This window comes from Artemia franciscana, chromosome 10, assembly GCF_032884065.1.
Source record: "Artemia franciscana chromosome 10, ASM3288406v1, whole genome shotgun sequence".
In the NCBI taxonomy this organism is placed as follows: domain Eukaryota; kingdom Metazoa; phylum Arthropoda; class Branchiopoda; order Anostraca; family Artemiidae; genus Artemia; species Artemia franciscana.
Window position 1 is genome coordinate 43,531,388 of NC_088872.1, and position 20,131 is coordinate 43,551,518.

Below are 20,131 nucleotides of genomic sequence, written 5' to 3' on the forward strand. Positions count from 1 at the left end.
TTGACACTGTTATACTTCGAGTTCCACCTGGTTACCACAGTTCTTACAAGCTGGGTGTCATATACCTCTTTCACAGTATCTGCAGCTTTTGAACTCTAATTCACAGCATCCCAGAGAGCAAAATATTTCGAAAAAGAGACGTGGTACTGTCTCTTGTATGCAACATCACAGAGGGCTTTATCAGCATCGGTGGAGGCAAGCAGGTTAAGTGTATAATTTAGACACCTGAAATGCGCTGAAAATTGGAAATATTAGGGGTCGTCATGAGGATCGAGTATCTCTCCAACGTTGTTGAAAGAGAATGAGCCATTCCAGCCAGCTTCATCTTCATTTTCTTCATCCCTGACTTGAACATATTCATCGGAAACCATCGGATATTACCTGAATGCCTTACTATAAAGTTAGAGGTGTTATACGTCCAACCCTCGTACCATTTTATCAACTGCAATTTTGTACCTGGCAAATACGCCATTCAGCTGTTCAGTAATTCTGTCATAGGTGTGTGAGCCCTTGAATCGGGAACAAGCAAGGGCATAAGATTTCCATTTCAAATCCTCGTTGAGCAAGTGTGAAGTCATTCCAAAGTACCTTTTGTTGTTGGCAGACCAAATGTCTATTGTCATCGACATGTAGTCTGTGAGTTCAAAATCACGAACCATATCTTTATGTACTTCAACAAGCTTAGCTTAAATTTACACTGCTAAAGCTCTTCTTCCTGGAACTTTTGCATAAGGTGCGAGACCTGTTATCAAATTTTTGAGATATGGCTCCTCAACAGTATACAGTGGTCACATCTCATCCACTAGTCAAGTACCAAAGAATTCACTTTTGGCTGGGCCAGTTTCAACGGTCTTGCAGCAAAGAAATCTCCCTTAACTTTTTAGAAGGTGAGCTGTAATCAGGGCCAGTAGATTATCTTCATTATCTTCAGCTTCAGACGACCCTTAAAGTGAGAGTAAAAGTTCACTACCCTCTTTGTTACTTGATTTCCTTTTGTCATTACTAGCCTTGTTCAGCTCAGCAAACTTCTGGTAAACAGAAGTCCTTTCTAGTAAACAAAGAATGTTAAATTATTTCTTATTAAGAAATTAAAACTAAACAAAACTAACTTTTTCTCTGAATTTTACCCATAGCACAGGATAGAGAGGGGAATAGGTTGAAGTTTTTCATGCAAATGATGGGAAATCATAGATTTATGTGGAAGCAGGATTTTTTTTCAGCTGTAATCATTCTGAAAATGTGCCCAAAGGGTTTTTCTTTGAATTTTTTAAAACAACTAACATGGACTATACAGAAAATTCCAAATCGTGATCCTTAATTTCTCTGAAAAAAATCTCCTGATCGACTACTACCTTGATCCTATCCTAGCGACCTCAGATTGCTTGTTTTTTCTTCATTTTTGTTTTAATGCTCCTGTTGTAGGCCTAAGAGAATAAAGGAGATTTGTTGTATCATGATTTCTATATTCTTTGTTTCTGCTTTAAATAAAGCTAACCAATTCTTATCTTTGTTTCATTCTTCTTTTGGAGTTCATCCTGAATTACTTTTATCAATGCAATTATCAATACAATGCAACAAAAATTCAAATTAAACTAACTACAAAAATACCGTAGTAAGCTCTGTCGAATTTTGTGTTGACAGTTTTTGCATGTAGCAGATACTGCACCATCCTTCTGAATTTTCCCATTTATCACAAAAACTTTAGGTTTAAAATATATGGTAGCTCTGCCATAATAGCGTCCTTTTTTGAAATTAAATAAAAAAAACTAGTTTTTTTTAACTGAAAGTAAGGAGCGACATTAAAACTTAAAACGAACAGAAATTACTCCGTATATGAAATGGGTTGTCCCCTCCGCAGTCCCTGGCTATTTACGCTAAAGTTTGACTCTTTGCCACAATTTTGCTTTTTAAAACAATTAAAAGCTTTAGCGTAGTTAGCGAGGGATTGCGGAGGGGACAACCCATTTCGTATACGGAGTAATTTCTGTTCGTTTTAAGTTTTAATGTCGCTCCTTACTTTCAGTTAAAAAAACCTGGTTTTTTTATTTAATTTCTGAACGTTTTTGAATTAATGCATGTTTGGTTTTGGCTCTCCGCACATAAATTATTAAAATGAAATTTGTGTATTAATTCTTTTTTTTGGCTAAATGGCTTTCTCTTAGTTTTGATCATACGATTTTGAGAAATAAGGGGTGGAGAAGGAGGCCTAGTTGCCCTCCAATTTTTCGGTTACTTAAAAAGGCAACTAGAACTTTTAATTTTTAACGAACGTTTTTATTAGTAAAAAATATACGTAACTTAAGAATCAACTTACGTAACAAACTTTCATAATCTTATATTTTTATTATGTATACGAGGGGGTTTGTACCCTCGTTAATACCTCGCTCTTTACACTAAATCGTAAGTTTTGTCCCAATTCTTTAAGAATGACCCCTGAATCAGAAAGGCCGTAGAATGAATAGTTGAAATTACTAAAAATACTTTAGCATAAAGAGCGAGGTATTTATCTCCTCCTAAAAACCTCGCTCTTTATGCTAAAGTATTTTTAGCACCCCTCATATGCGTAATAATCTCTGTTCGTTTTAAGTTTCAATGCTACTTCTTCCTTTCATTTGAAAAAACGTTTTCATGTTTATTTTTCATTGTTTTCTTATAGTAATGCTAGAAAATCCTGCTCCCTTTTCATTGAATTTTTCTTCCCCCATGACAGATTCATCCGCGGAAAGATCCTCCAACATAGCCCCCTCCCCTCAGCCACACCCCCAAACAAAATAGAATCCCCCTGAAAACGTCTGTACACTTCCCAATAACCATTACTATATGTAAACACTGGTCAAAGTTTGTAACTTGCAGCCCCTCCCCCAGGGATTGTTGGGGAGTAAGTCATCCCCAAAGACATAGTTATTATGGTTTTCGACTATGCCGAACAAAATGGCTATCTCAAAATTTTGATTCGTTGACTTTGGATAAAAATGAGCGTGGGAGGGGGCCTAGATGCCATCCAATTTTTTTGGTCACTTAAAAAGGGCACTTTTCATTTCCGTTAGAATGAGCTATTTTGCAACATTCTAGGACCACTTGGTCGATACGATGACCCCTGGGAAAAAGAAAAAAAACAAAAAACAAACAAACAAACAAATAAACACGCACCCGTGATTTGTCTTCTGGCAAAAAATACAAAATTCCACATTTTTGTAGATAGGAGCTTGAAACTTCTACAGTAGGGTTCTTTGATACGCTGAATCTGATTGTGTCATTTTCGTTAAGATTCTATTACTTTTGGGGGGTGTTTCACCCTATTTTCTTAAATAAGGCAAATTTTCTCAGGCTCGTAACTTTTGATAGGTAAGACTAAACTTGATGAAACTTATATATTTAAAATCAGCATTAAAATGCGATTCTTTTGATGTAGCTATTGATATCAAAATTCCATTTTTTAGAGTTTTGGTTACTATTGAGCCGGGTCGCTCCTTACTACAGTTCGTTACCACGAACTGTTTGATGTCGTGCAAGGAGCTGCTGTTCTCCAAGACTAAAATCCATTCATCCACTAACATATAGGCAATTCAATTATTCGCAATGGCCCTGCTTCATGCAAGTATAATTTTTCTGTGCCATGAAGAAAGTACTTGAGTACTTAAGTACCCTTAAGTACTTTAATTTTTACTTAAGTATAAGTATTAAGTCCTTTAGACATTTTTTACTTAAGTAGAGTACAAGTACTCCATATAGGAGTATTGAAGCTTAAAAGGACTATGGCATAGCCCTTTCTAGCTTTTTTATTAAAATTATCTACTAAGAAGTGCCGTGTCGACTTCAAATCATTACCAATAGACAGTCCGAGATACATGAGGCTAGATAGAGGTTTAATACTATAGACTCCAAGATGCACATCTGGAGCACCATCTGGCAATTCGAATTAAAAGACACAACTTCACTCTTTGATTCGTTGAGAGAAATACCTATTGCCAAATAAGAATCACATAATGCTGCCAATTTTTTTTCAGTAAAAACTCTAGTCCTATTAGAATTAAAAATATCATCCGCATAATTCATTAGCGAAATATCTAAAATTCTAAAAATAAAACATGTACGAACAACTGTTGCCTGTGCATCTATCATATTGTTATCTTACAGAGGTGGGGAGGATATTGCTCCCTGTCTAATTCCTTTTCTCACAGAAATAACAGTAGTCGAAGTAACAGGGCCACTTTGCCCTGGAACCTTAACAAATACCTTCAATTTACTATAAACGTTTCGGAGTGGTGCCATGATTGACTTACCAAGGCCACGTTTTGAAGCACTGAGAAGTAATTGGCTATGAATACACGAGTCGAAAGCCCAACGCACATCGTGACTAACTGCAAATAACTTTTCTTTAAGTTTGTCGCCCTCTATAAGATATTACACATCAAACGGTGCACATGTTCCCTACTGGCAAGTTTTTCGAAACCAAACATTTGAATCAGGCGTTAAACAAACTTGATCAATTAAGCTAATCATAAGCAGCTTGAATATTTTACACAATACTGGCGCTACAGTTATGGGACGGTGAGAAGAGCACTGGCTGGGATCTTTCCCCTTCATCAGGACAGGTGTAATAATTCCTGTGACAAAGAGGTCAGGCACAAGACACTTTATAAAAATCATCTGGTACAATAGCGCTAGGTGCTCCATCAGTTTAAGACTACCATTCAGTAAGTGCATTCCACAAATATTGTCAGTACCACTAGAAAACTTTTTTTTTAGCTTTTGATGTTGCAGCACGAACACTAGGGAGAGTTACCACAAAACCTAGTAAATCAGGTGTACTCTGCAGCTGCAGGTCTAACTCACACTTAAACTTATCTGTAAGGTATGAATCTGGGGGGGGGGCAATTCAGACTGAAAACACTTGACCCGATCCCTTTCAGACGGTAACAGACTAGCGTCGTTACAACCATTCCGCTTTTTACTTTTTAAAAATTTTCACAATGATTTTGGGTTTAGATCAATTTTTGCGCTATTTTCATCGTTAAGACTAGAACAGTGTTCAGTTAGCACTTCAGAAAACTTACGTTTCAAATGAATGCAAACATCATTAACCACTTCTGACCTTGTTCTACCACTCTCGCACCATATTCCATACCAGAACTTAGGAGCCCTGCAAATTTCTACTAGAACAGCATTCTGGCTACATTTGCATATTTCGGTGTTAACACAGACCTCACGAGACGGAGCTGCGGCTGTATCCACAACCCGCATAGCGTGTATTGATTCAACACAGTATACGTTTAACCCTATCTGTTTTTCCATGCTAGAGAAAGTTGAACTGAGCTGAAGAAGATGGTAAGGAACCTTAATTCTTGCTAATACATCCTCAAACACAGTTTGATATGGCGGTAAGTCTATCTTATCCCATTCAGATTTAGTGGTTCATTTCTTCTCTTCCACAGCAGGTAAAGACAGGATATCAAGATTGAATCAAGTGGTGATGGGGAAGCGATCAGATGCACTGATTGTTGTATTGACATGAGCAATAGGTTTCGTGGAGTTCGATATAGATTGTAGAAAAAAGTCAATTGCAGAGGTAGAGCTAGAATTATGTACATATGTAAAATCTTGATCGTTACATAAGACTTCAAGACCCTCACAAGAGCTGAGAAACACTTGTGTCCTGGGGCTGTCTGGTTTTCTCAGGTCACAGTTCATGTCACCAGCAAGAACCACTTTAAAACCTCGTCTGTGAGCATCAGCCATCGCTTTTGTCAATTTCTCACAGGGAAGAACAAACTTTCGCTCATACTTGTCATTCTTGTAGTCCATTGGCATGTATGCTGAAAATACAATTATTGTTTTTACAAGAATTGCAATATGGATACCAGAAGATGACACCAGTGACGGAGATAACTCATTGCGTGTGATAATAGCCACACTGCCGGAAGGCCTGCCTCTGTAAGAAACGCATGCTGCAACACCAAAGAAACTAAATGAGCTTCGAAGAGGCTCATTCTTTCCTCAGATAAGAAGTGCTCCTGCACACAAAGTAAATCACTAGTTTCCAACAGCTGGGCAGAAAGAGTCTTTTATCAGGCACACGACCATTAATAATCCAGCTTGTAATGCTAAGTAGATGAGAATTCATTTTTTGGAAAGTAATACTTGGGCGATTGGGCACTTATATCAGTAGCAGTGATGATCATTAGATCCACATAGAACGAATTTCACAGCTAGGTTACATGGGCTTACCTTAGAGTGAAGATGCTCACCTCTAAATATGGCACACCTAGAGAATTATAACAACGGGGAGGGAGTAACTTGTATTCAGAGATTCAGAACCGCCCATAACCAACAACAGGAGGATTGTCCGTTGCATACTTCAGGTGGACCTGTTATTCAAATTTTACCCTGAAAGACCGAGACGATCAGCCGCCACAAAGTTTCTTATCAGGCCGCAAAGTTCATCACAATATAAGTTAGCATGCACATGGTGGATTATACTAAAGAAGGCTGGGAATTTAGCCCTTATTGCAGATGAATTGTCACCACTAATTATTGCAGCTGCCAACTCACTGGCTGTATTTTTATCGGCCATTTCTACACTCCAAGGATCTTTAAGAGTCTCCAGGTTAACTAAACTCGAACTTATAGGCCAACTGAGAGATTCCAAGTAATCGTTATGGGCTAGCAAGTTGTCAAATTTTGTTGGCGGGTGCCTTACTATAACAGAGTAAAGCAGCTTATTCATTTGAGATTGAATCGGCTCTACTGACTGAGCAGATTTCCCCTATCCTGCTTCTACAAAGTTATCAAACTTCATATACAGTTTGTATACTTTCCTTGTTAGAGCAGCTGTAATTTCGCCAGGCACAAAGGGGACTTGATTGGACTCAAGTATCGCAATTTCATCGGGCACAATTTTATCACACTTATCAAGAGAGCGGACAATATCAAAGACAATGTCAGAGATTTTAGGGTTATTAGGTCTTGTATTAATGGCACGCGACCAAAGTAATTCCTTAGCCTCCATTATCTTTTCCTCTGAGAAGAATTCGCTAGCTGTCTTTACAATATAATTGGTTAAGGAGCCTGCCATTCTAGCGCACGTAATGAAATTTAATACAGGTCTTAAAACAAGCTCTTCACCTGTCTGCATATTGCGCACTCTAGTAAATGTTCACGAAGCGTTCGCTTAAACAAACTAGATGGGACGCACCCCAATAAACAAGGGAAGCGTCAGTCCTCGTTAATCTAATTCCCACAGTTTAAGGGAGACTCTCCCCGCAGGTATAACGGCGCTTGTGACTAGGAACTGCCCCTGTTCTGCTTGCCTATTTGGGTTACTTTAAACAACTAAAAGCAGTCTTTTCACTCAATCCGAGTCACTGTCAAAACCAGTGTAATAACTAAGCTAAAAGTCTGTTTCTTTCACTTGGTAAAATAATTCATAAAAAACAAAAACTTGCTAAACAGCTTCTTAATATCCAGAATAAACTATTTTTTACACCTCCCCCCCCCAAGGAAAATACCCCCCGGAAAATACCCCACTAGGAAATACCCCCTTGGGAAATAACCCCCGGAAAATGCCTGCCGGTAAATATCCCCCCCCCCCACAGAAATAATCCCTATGGAATATAAGGCTTTCAGAATTTGAGAATTTTATTGAAATTTATTTTTTTTATTTCCGTAGGGGGAAGAAATTGGGTACTTGCGTATTACGTGCCACTCACTAAAGTTTACGCTGTGTATAAAGCTCGAGTATAAACCGGATTTTTTTTTATTAGTTTCTTCGTTACTTTAGAAACAAATGCGGGCTATTGATTTGCACACTAGGGCAAGGGGGGGATGAAGGATGAAGTATAACGGGTCTTCATGCGAAACATGTTAGGTATTATTATTCTGCATATTATGAAGTAAGAATTGATTTTTAACTGCCAACCCCAATACTTTACCACCTCCATTGTGTGCAAAAATATAGCCTAAATTATATATTTCCCATATATTCTGTCACTTTCTTTGTTTTGTCTAGCGCTAAGCTAAAAAAAACTTACGAAGAAACCGATTTGTTCTCGAGTTTTACATAGCGTAAACTTGAGTGAGTGGTGCATATTACACAAGTACCAAAATTCTTTCCTCCTGCAGTAAAAAAATTGAAATAAAATTCTCAAATTTGTTTTTTTGGGGTGTTTTCCACGGAGGCTATTTCCACGGGGGGGTATTTTCAGTTTTTCCGGGGGAGTATTTTCTGCGGGGGGGGGGGGGGTATTTTTCCTTATGGGGTATTTTTCTTGGGGGGATATTTTTCAGGGGATTTTCAGGGGGCATTTTCAACGGGGGTATTTTTCGGGAGGGTATTTTCCGGGTGATTTCCTCTAGGGGTGGGGGGGGGGTAATCGCAGGGGGTAAACGCCTAGAACCACTCTACTAGAATGATTGCGCTTCAACTTCAAGAGCAACATGAGGATGCCTTAGAGCCATGCTATAGTCTACTGAGGAGGATATTAGGCACAACGACTCACTTGAGTCTTAAATTAAAGTTTTTTTACGTCTACGGTATAGATCAAGTGCGATATAGTTTGACATACTACTTACCAATTTTCGCAAGCAAATCAATAGTAGACAGGTGTAAGATTGAAATTTATTAAGAGTATTTGCATGTTCTGTGTCGCACTAAGTTCTATCACGACTAGATGCACCTTTCTAATACTCTTTTCCTGCATAAATCAAAAAAAACGTACGTGGATATGATCAAGAGGTTTGAGTATGAGGGTAGGTTGCAAATCTCCAGTTTCTGGTTTTGACCATGTAAATTATGATTATGGCACTTGGTATTAACCAAGTGACATATAGCAATCGCAAATTCTGTCGGTCTGTCGGTTCCGGTTTTGCTACTTGAGGCACTTCCAGGTAAGCTAGGACGATGAAATTTGGCAAGCGTATCAGGGACCGGACCAGATTAAATTCGAAATAGTCGTTTTCCCGATTTGACCATCTGGGGAGGGGGAGTGGAGGGCCAATTAATTCGGAAAAAATGAAGTATTTTAACTTATGAGCGGGTGATGGGATCTTAATGAAATTTGATGCTTGGAATGATATTGTGTCTTAGAGCTCTTATTTTAAATACCGACCAGATTTGATGACATTGGGGGGAGTTGGAGTGGGGAAACCTAAAATCTTGGGAAACACTTAGAGTGGAGGGATCGGGATGAAACTTGATGGGAAAAATAATCACAAGTCCCAGATATATGATTGACATAATCGGAGCGGATCCACTCTCTTTGGGGTAGTTGGGGGGGGGTAATTCTGAAAAATTAGAAAAAATGAGGTATTTTTAACTTACGATGGAGTGATCAGATCTTCATGAAACTTCATATTTAGAAGGACCTCGTAACTCAGATCTCTTATTTTAAATCTCAATCGGATCAAGCCTAATTGGGGGGGGGGCAGTTGGGGGACCGGAAATCTTAGAAAATAGTTAAAGCGGTGAGATCAGGATGAAACTGGATGGGAAGAATAGAAACCTGTCTAAGATACGTGACTGACATAACCAGACCGGATCTGCTCTCTTTGGTGGAATTGGGGGGGGGGGGGGTAATTTTGAAAATTGAGGTATTTGTAGCTTACGAAAGGGTGAACAGATCTTAATGAAATTTGATATTTAGAAGGATCTTGTGCTTTAAAGTTCTAATTTTAAATTCCGACCAGATCATGTGACATTGGGGGGAGTTGAAGGGGGAAACCGGAATTCTTGGAAAACGTGAAAATTGGGATATTTTTATCTTACGTATAGATGATCGGATCTTAATGAAATTTGATTTTTAGAAGGAATTCATGTCTCAGAGCTCTTATTTCAAATCCCGACCAGATCTTTTGACATTGGGGGGAGTTGGAGGGGGGAATCTTGGAAAAACACTTGGAGTGGAGGAATCGGGATGAAGCTTGGTGGATAGAATAAACAAATGTACTTGATATGTGATTGACAGAATCGTACTGGATTCGCTCTCTTTGGGGGAGTTGGGGGGAGGGGTTCAGTGATTTGGCGAGTTTGGTGCTTCTGGACGTGCTAGGATGATGAAAATTGGTAGGCGTGTCAGGGAGCTGCACAATTTGACTTGAGAAAGTCTTTTTCCCAGATTCGACCATCTGGGGGACTAAAGGGAGAAGAAAAATTAGAAAAAATTAGGTATTTATAACTTACGAGTGGGTGATCGGATCTTAATGAATTTTGATATTTAGAAGGACATCGTGACTCAGAGCTTTTATTTTAAATCCTGACCGGCATTAAGCCTCTTATTTTCCTTTTTAAATCAATCTATTTATTTATAGAATTTTGTTAGAGCTCATACCATATGACCTCTTGGCTCTTAGCTCTTCTCGTCTCGTCACAAGCGCCATATGAGCTCTTAGCTCTTGTTTTAACCTTTTAATGCTTCGAGAGCTTTGCTCACCGGAAATGGCACCCAAAATGCCATTTTCGGATGGTATATGGCACTTAATGAAGAAATTCCCAGGTCAAATCTGCAAAAAGTTTGTAGCTATAAAAATTAAGGAGCCTTCGACATTTTTCTACACTGTCTTATTGCCACACTGGCGACAAAGAAAAAAAAAGAGCCACGTCAGTTGTTACCATACACAAGATGTATTTTCCTTGTTGCTCAAGGTGGGGGATGCAATTCATCTTTGCGAAGTTTATGACCCCTTGGATTGTCGAAAAATCGAGTATGATATTGAAAAGGAGCGTAAAATAAGGAATCCTGAGTGGTATTATTTCTATTTTATCGTGATGTTTCTTTCTGTAGAGCCGCCGTTCAGCAAGTTCAGAGAATATTGATTAAATTTTCAGAGTTTCTTTAAGTTTAGCTGTTATTTTGCATTATGAACTGATTTTAGTAGGCCGAAAGTATATCAAACCCAAAAATATATTTAAAAAAGGAACTTACATTTACCTATTTGCTATTGTCTATCCGAAGCACAAATTGATCGAGATCAGAAACATAATTCATACAGATGATTTGCTTGTCCACTTGCCTTTACCACAATATTAAATAAAAAAACAAGTTTTCTTAAATGAAAGTAAGGAGCGACATTAAAACTTAAAACGAACAGAAATTACTTCGTGTATGAAAGGGCCCTCCTCAACAACCCCCCGCTCTTTACACTAAAGTTTGACTCTTTCTCTTAACTCTGCTTTTTAAAACAGTAAAAAACTTTAGCGTTTTTTTTCTTTCAGCATTGGAAAATTTTCGTAGAGATTTTAAAAAACTGAATGACAATAAAAACCATAGTATCCTTTTTATGCTTCCAGACCCTTCGGCTCTAGACACAGCATAAACAGTGTCATATGGCACTCTATGATGGCTTTGTCAGGATAAATGAGAAAAAAACACGCTGATATGATCAAGAGCTTTAAATTGAGCCATTGAATATCTATCTATGATGTTGCAGTAGCCTGCTAAATCTGATTGTCAGCAGACGACTGTGAAACTTGCTAAGGGAGATCAGATGGGGAGTGCATGAGAGATGAAATAGGGAGTGCACAAGAGACCCCGAACCATAGGCTCGGAGTCCTGACCATGGATATTATGATGGTATCCTTTTCAGGCTTCCCAGCCTCACTTATCCAGGTATACAAAAAACACGTAGATAAATACACATGAACGGATGGAATATAAAATGTGCATACACATGTAAATATACAAATTAGCTTTCAAATGGCCCCTTAAACAGTTCTCTACAATTTTCCGATGCCTCTTTTGCGCTGAAGAAAAAAAAAGTGAGAAGAAAAAAGAGGCACATCAGTGCTTCCGTTGCATAAAAATGAATTTCATCGTTGCTTAGAATGGCGAAGGGCGGGGGGGACTTTGATCCTCACGTAAGAGGTTTTTAACTATACCCATTGTAATGTTGCATTAATCATTTTGGTACATATATTTTTTTAAAATAGATTTTTACTGTCCATATTAATTGAAATAATAGTTACCCCTCCTGAATAAGCCACAAACGACAATATTTTTCTTAATAGACAATTTCTTTCAAAACGAGTCTCAAACTTTTGGTTACTATTGGCCATGGTTCGCTCTTTACTAGGCTACAGCTATTGCTGCAACCATGATTCCAATCAAGCAAGAATTGGATTAATCATGCCAATCGCCTTTCAACAGATATGCTTCAAGATTAAACGACTAGATTCCAATTCTATTTATTTCATTCTCTATTTAATCTTTAAATAAACTAAAATTTGACATCGTTTTTCCTAACTTTAGACCTGAATTTTCAATTTTGAAATTAATTGGAACGAAATTGTTTCCTTGAGTGTTTCATCAATGGCATCAATCTATAAATTCTATCTAAGGTGCTTTATTCCTAAGACACAATCTCTCTTTAAAAAAAAAAGAAAGAAAATTAATTAATCTGTATAAATTGAATAATAATATGACATACTCCTAATATTTGAGAAAACCGATAATTTTAACAGGAAAGTTCCCCTGGGAAAGTCTCCTAGCGGTAGTCTTATTGTCCGGGACTTCTCATTGAATAAAAAGCTGTTATTTCTTCGTTTACCCATTATATTTGTTACCTTTACTGTAGGGGATGTTTCCCATTTTTTTAAATCGGGTAAATTTTCTCAGGCTCGTAGGGTTTGACGAGTAGACTAATGAAACCTATATATTTGAAATCAGTAACATAAGCCAATTTTTTTACATACCAATGGTATCAAAATTCCTTTTTTTAGAGTTTCAGTTATTGCTGAGCCGGGTCGCTCCTTACTTACAGCTCGTTTCCACGAAATATTTAGTACAACTTCATAACAGTAAGCCAGAATTATTATTTGCTTATGGTATATTATATTACATGACCAAAAAAAGAGAACAACATAAAAATACAATTAAAAGACTCAATTTGGATTTTTGATCAAGAAGATTAAAGAAAGAAAAACCAATTGAAAACATTAATATAAACAATCAAACAAAGTCATCACATACCATCCATTTAATAATTAACTCAGTTTTTCTGATTTTCTTCGAATTTAGAACCTCACACGTTTCATTGTAGAAAAAATAAAAGAAAACAAGTTTTTCTGCTGAAAGTAAGGAGGGATACTCCTTCTCAACACCTTGCTCTTCACGATAAAGTTTTTTAGTACTTCTAAAAAAGCTGTTTATTATTCCGGTTAAACAAATCTTGTGCCTCAGGAGTCGTTTTTAAGGAATTGGGACAAAATTTAAACTTAAGAGTAAATAACAAGGTGTTGAGGAGGAGCAATCCCCTCATATACGTAACAATTTCTGTTTGTTTTAAGTCTTACTGTTGCTCCTTACTTTCAGTTGAAGAAACTTGTTTTGTTTCTTTTTTAAATTTCTGATCGCTTTACTAATAAACGCCATGAAATCTGGCTCCACATCCACGGAAAATCTGTCCTCCCCAGGAATATCTTCTCTAGACAATTCAATCCTGATAAAAATTTACCCCGGGCAACTACCCTTAGCATCTCTACACGTAAAATTGAGTCGGTAAAGAGAAATCAAGACAGAAGAAGATTTTTGTATAGGAATTCTGGCAAATTCTCCCAGTGTAAAACTTCCGCTAAGAAATTCACCCCCTTGAAACTTCCCTTCCCAAGGAAAATTCTTCCCGTGGAAAATTCCCCGGCACAAAACTTGTCTCCACCTCCGTGACAAATGTATGCATACTTCCCGATAACAAATACTATATGTAAACAATGGGCATATTATCTAATATAAAGATCTTTCCCCAGGGATTATGGGGGGTCAAGATATTTCCAAAGGCATAGTTTTTCAGCCTTTTGACTATGCTGAACAAAATGTTTATCTCTAAATTTTGATCAGGCCGTTTTGTCAAAACGAGGGCGTGTGAAGGGGCATAGCTGTCCTCCAATCTTTTTGGTTACTTAAAAAGGGTACTAGAACTTTTAAATTCCGTTCGATTGAGCCCTCTCTTAATATCCTAGAACCCATGTGTCAATATGATTATCCCTCGGTAAAGAAAAAAATATACACATCCGTGATCTTTCTTCTCGCAAAAAATTCAAAATTTCGTGTTTTTGCAGATACGAGCTTGAAACTTCTACAGTAGAATTCTCTAACATGCTGGTCATTAAGATTCTTTGACTTTTAAGGACTCTTTACCCCTTTTTTGAAAATAAGTCAAATTTTCTCAGGCTCGTAGGCTTTTAAGGGTAAGACTAATGATATCGGTAAGACCGATATTTTTGATATATCTATTGGTATCAAACTCCGTTTTTTAGAGTTTCTGTTACTATTGAGCTGGGCCACTCCTTGCTTACAGTTCATTATCGCGGACTTTTAATATAAATTTTAACGGTAAGCCAAAATGTAAGCAGTTAGAAAAAAACATTTATTCTGAAGAAAAAATTGTCTTTACCTGATTTTTTCTTTCATCTAGGGAACCACCAAATTTATAAACCGCGAATGAAAAACAACGAAAGTCAACAATAAGAATTTCGTTATGACCGCGGTATGTAAAAATAAAAATTGACACCAAAAGATCAAACACAAATATGGAGAGTGAATCAAAGTACTCACTTGTACGGAACTAATGTGAAGTATATAAGCCATGGAGATGCAACAGACAAGGCCAGAATCCAAATGAATATCAGCATCACTCGTGCCCTTCTGGTTGTTATTTGAAATTTCATTGGGAAACATATTGCGAAATACCTATAATCAAAATATAGGGGTTCACTTAATTGAGCTAAAAAAAAATATAATAGGCAGATGATAAACAAAATCTTGTACCGTAACACTCAGAATCTTCTTAAGGCTAAACAATTTTGGATTTTAATGTTGGTAAGAAAAATAAATAAATAATATGTAATGGCACGTATTCAAGTAATGAAACGACTTCATATAACAATTGCTTTTAGTATTTTTTAAACAGAAGAAAATTAAATACATATTTATCCTCTTTTTGCAAAAGAAAGGATTACAAAAGAATAAATTACTTATGTACTTGTACAAAGAGAAGATATATTAATTTATTAACGCGATCGCTTCTGATTTTTGCAATTCTGTTGCATATAGGTTTTCTTTTCTTTTTTTTTGCACTTCGGAAATATTACATTGCATGTTTACGCCAACGTCTAGGTGTTTTAAAGCAATCGTCACACACCAAGTATTTTTAGGTTTTAATGGAATTTTTGCAAAGAAGAGCGAATGTCAACAATGTCTTTCTTTTGTGTTTTGTAAAACTTCATCTCAACAAAAAAAAAATTGTAATTTTGGAGCAACTGGATCAATTTCAACAATTCAACTTGTTATTGAACAATTACAAATAAATTACAATTGCAAAGAATTACAAAGAACAATTACAAAGATTTTCTTTACAAAGAAAAATCCACGCTGACAAAAAATATTTTTGCTAATACCATTAATTATCCATTAATACCATTAATTAATATGATAACCATTAAATAGGATAATAAAACTACCCACAACTCCATGCCAAATTATTAAGTTTGTTGTCGCATCAGAACCTCATCCACGACTGTTCAGCCCATATTTTCCGATTGAATTACTCTCTTGAATCAGCCTTTCCAAACTGGCAAAATGTTTAACCCACTAGTTATTTAAACACAAAATAAGTTGAAGGTTCAATATAAAGCTGATTTTCGCCTATTTCAATCACTAGAATCCGTAATTACTATTAATTCCTGCTAGTTGATTTTCTAACATGCTCTCTCATTATGTTAAGGATTTAGCTTTCTTTTACAGGCTCCTCATCACACGCCATATGAGGGCTTTTCAGATTTTTCTCTCTTACTGTCGGAACTTCTTGACATATTGAGTAAGGAAGTCCTTTTGCAGCCTTAATGGCCATGTTGATTTAATAGTTGACATGTTCGAATATTATAAAAAGTCCTCCAAAGAATACTCAACAGCGTCTAAATTAACAAACAAGGATTCTAGCTTGTATACTTAAAAGTCTACCGTGTTTAGACTCATTGGAGACTAAAGATAATCTTCAATGTGATGGACAAGAGATTCAATAGTAAATTTGTTTAAAGCACATTCCGTTTAGTTGAGCCATTTGTATCTCTCTTTTTTTGTTATTGAAGCAAAAAAAAAATCTAAGAAATCAATCTCAAGACTTTGGAAATCACATTTTGCTCCGTCCCTTATAACTGTTGAGAATTGGCACCACAGATTTCGAGGAAACAGCAACGACAGCGATAAGCTGGTAGTCCACATCATTGCTTTTTCTTTCTGTATAAAATGATTTGAATCCCTCTAAAAGCAGCTCAGAGGTAAACAGTTGGAGATTACTTCTTCTGGGAAAGTCTTAGACTAACCGGACTTCATTTATTTTACCAGCAGAGTGCCAGCCACTACCTTATTCGTTTAAATCTGTAGCAGAGATCACATCAGGGCTCCTCCTACTGAATGACAAAGGCTCTACAAAAGTGAAACATTTGCAAAATAGTATGCCACTTTTATGTTGTTTTTTTTTCAAACTTGAATTGCACCTCCTCTCTCAAAACCTTAAAAGTTCCAGCGTGGAAGATTTCCTGGCGAGAGCCGAAGCCAGTAGTGATGCCGTAGGCACTACTGATTACCCACCCTGCTTGGGCTCTAAAGATTTTCTATACTAAACTAGAGCATTGACCTACATACGTAACCATACTAAAATAGAGATACCTCATTAGCATAGGCGATTTACCTACCAACCAGATTCAATCGTAGTCCTACTCTACTAACCAGATTATCTATACTACATAGGCTACATCTCTTTTGCATACTTCCGTGAGAACTTCATTTGCACATAGCAACCAGATCTAATTTAGCGCTGGATTATCATCTTATTCCTGGAAATGAGCGCTTATATCAAACTTTTTTTTAGAGGATACGCATGGTCATCCATGTCTCAACCTCCAAGACCCCCCATACCCATATTCTCAACATTTTGCCCCCCTTTTTACATATTTTTGAAGTTTTTTACTTAAATATTTTTTTTACTTGGACTATTTTTAAAAATTTTTCAACCAGTTCGTGGTAACGAACTGTAGTAAGGAGCGACCCTGCTCAATAGTAACCAAAACTCTAAAAATGAAAAGAATCGCATTTTAATGCTGATTTTAAATATACAAGTTTAATCAAGTTTAATCTTACCCATCAAAAGTTACGAGCCTGAGAAAATGTCTCTTATTTAGAAAATAGGGGAAAAAACCCCTAAAAGTCATAGAATCTTAGCGAAAACCACATCATTAGATTCAGCAAATTAGAGAACCCTATTGTAGATGTTTCATGCTCCTATCTACAAAAATGTAGAATTTTGTATTCTTTGCCAGAAGGCAGATCAAGGGTGCGTGTTTATTTGTTTGTTTGTTTTTTCTTCCCAGGGCTGATCGTATCAACCCAGTGTCCTAGAATCTTGCGAGAGGGCTCATTCTAACGGAAATGTAAAGTTCTAGTGCCCTTTTTAAGTGACCAAAAAAATTTGAGGGCACCTAGGCCCCCTCCAACGCTAATTATTTTCCCAAAGTCACCAGATCAAAATTTTATTCAGTGTAGTCAAAAAACCTTATAAGTATGTCTTTCGGGACGACTTACTCCCCCACAGTCCCCGTGGGAGGGGTCACAAGTTACAAACTTCGACCAGTGCTTACATATAGTAATGGTTATTTGGAAGTGTACAGATGTTTCCAGGGGGATTTTTAGGTTGGGGGGAGGAGTTGAGAAGAGTGGAATATGTTGGGGGAGGTTTCCTTGGAGGAATTTGTCATGGGGGAAGAATACTTTCATGAAGGGAGCGCAGGACTATCTAGCATTATTTAAAAAATACAATGAAAAAATAAATATGAAAAAAATTTTTCAACTGAAAGTAAGAAGAAGCATTAAAATTTAAAACAAACAGAAATTATTACGCATATGATGGGCTCACCTCCTCCTTATACCTCGCTCTTTTTAAAGCTAATCTATTTTTAGTAATTTCAACTATTTATTCTACGGCTTTTGTGATTCAGGGGTCATTCTTAAGAAATTGGAACAAAATTTAAGCTTTAGTGCAAAGAGCGAGGCTCTGACGAGGGGGTGAACCCCTTTGTATACGTAATAAAAACGTGAGAATACAGAAGTTCGCTACGTAAGCTAATTTGTAAGTTACGTATATCTTTTACTAATAAAAACATTCGTAAAAAAATTAAAAGTTCTAGTTGCCTTTTTAAGTAACCAAAAACCAGAGGGCAATTAGGCCTCCTCCTCTGCTCATTTTTCTCAAAATCATTCGATCAAAACTATGAGAAAGCCATTTAGCCAAAAAAATAAACATTCAAATTTTGTTTTAATTATTCATTTGCGGAGAACCAAAATCATAATCTGCATTGATTCAAAAACGTTCTAAAATATAATAAAAAAAATAAGTTTTTTTAACGGAAAGTAAGGAGCAACATTAAAACTTAAAACGAACAGAAATTTCTTTGTAAATGAAAGGAGATGCTTCCTCATCAATGCCCCGCTCTTTACGCTAAAGTTGTTTACTTTTTTTAAAAGTAGAGTTAAGAGAAACAGTCAAACTTTAGCGTAAAGAGCGGGGCGTTGATGAGGAAGCATCTCCTTTTATATACGAAGTATTTCCTGTTCGTTTTAAGTTTTAATGTCACTCCTTACTTTCCATTAAAAAAAACTTGTTTTTTTTATTTAATTTCATGTAATATATATATAATAATAATAATATAATATAATATATTAATAATGTAAATATATAAGGAAAAGAAATCAACTCACCTGCAGTCCCCACGAAACAGCGACCCTCACATCACCCGACAATAAAATACAAATTAATATACAAACACAAATAAATACAAATAGAGTAGGTCCATGATTGAATCCGGTTGGCAGGCAAATCGGCTATGCTCATGAGGTATCTCTCTTTTAAAATGATTATGTTGGTAGGTTCAAGTTCAAGTTCTATTTATTTCATAAAATAACAATAACAAAAACAATATCCCAAAGGGCTCAGTGGCCCGTTATTTGGGAAACGGCATACAATAAATAAAGAATCATAAAACTTGTCATAAACATACTAACCAACATCTAAATATAAATATGTAAGGAAAAGAAATCAACTCACCGGCAGTCCCCACGAAATAGCAACCCTCACATCACCCGACAATAAAATACAAATTAAAATTCTTGCGTCATCGAGGATACAATATAGGCAATATCGTATAGGCAATCCTTAGAGCCCAAACAAGGTGTGCAATTAGTAGTGCCTATGGCATCACTACTAAAGCCTCTTTTAACAAAGCCCTTATCCTTCCTTTTATACTATTTGGATTGACTGGGAATATGCACCAGCCCTTAAGAGCTGCTACTGCTGCCTGACACTGTCAATGTGCTTTAAAATAAATCAATTACCCGAATATTAATCATAAATCAATAACAGCTGGTATTTACATGGGGTGGGGGTCCCACCCCAACCACAACCAAAAATCACCAAAAATTCAACCACCTCAACCCAAAATCCTAAATTTCCCGAATTCCTGGGGAAATTATCAAGTAGAGTTCGTTTCCACAACCACCCCCCCCTGCCCGAAAAAACTTTTATTGTGTGCCAGAAAGTAGTAATCATATCTTAGGACTTAAATCAAGCCCGGCTAAAATACACAAGGTAACGAAAAGTACTATTGGAAGGTGAGAAAAATGGAGATATATTGATATTCATATTTATTTTCGGACCCTTCCTAATCTAGAGGCTTCTTGAATCAAGTGGAAGAGAAGGGGCCAAAACCTCCACCTTTTGCCTTTTGAGAATATGTTCCATTGTAACATATTTCCAAGCTCAGAGGAATAAAGTAAGGACTGTATTCCGTTTAATTTTTTACTGGAGACGAATCTCATATACACATCCAATACCAGACCTAAAAAAAACACTGTCTGTCCATTTTTAATAACAGTAACCAGGAACAACGATTTGTCGGTTTACGTTTCCAAGGTAAATCTGATAGCTTCTCGTTTTTATTGACATAAGCCTTACTTTATCTGATTTTCAAACCTGAACAACCTAATTGTTTCTACGGGAATTAGTTTCTATGTTATAGCTAGAGAAAAACAAGGTATTTTTAAAAGTTAAATTATGTTTCATTAAAAATGGTCGGTAAGACGAACAACATCGC

At 36.6% G+C, this 20,131-nt stretch overlaps 1 protein-coding gene across 2 annotated transcripts in view; it reads right to left on the reverse strand.

The window, feature by feature from the left end:
- LOC136032222 (neuropeptide SIFamide receptor-like) overlaps window positions 1–20,131 on the reverse strand; it is a 127,186-nt gene that overhangs the window by 20,926 nt on the left and 86,129 nt on the right. For both annotated transcript variants that reach the window (XM_065712437.1, XM_065712436.1), the window contains exon 4: window positions 14,544–14,678. In XM_065712437.1, coding sequence (XP_065568509.1) covers window positions 14,544–14,678 — 135 coding nt within the window. The remainder of the gene's footprint in view (window positions 1–14,543; window positions 14,679–20,131) is intronic.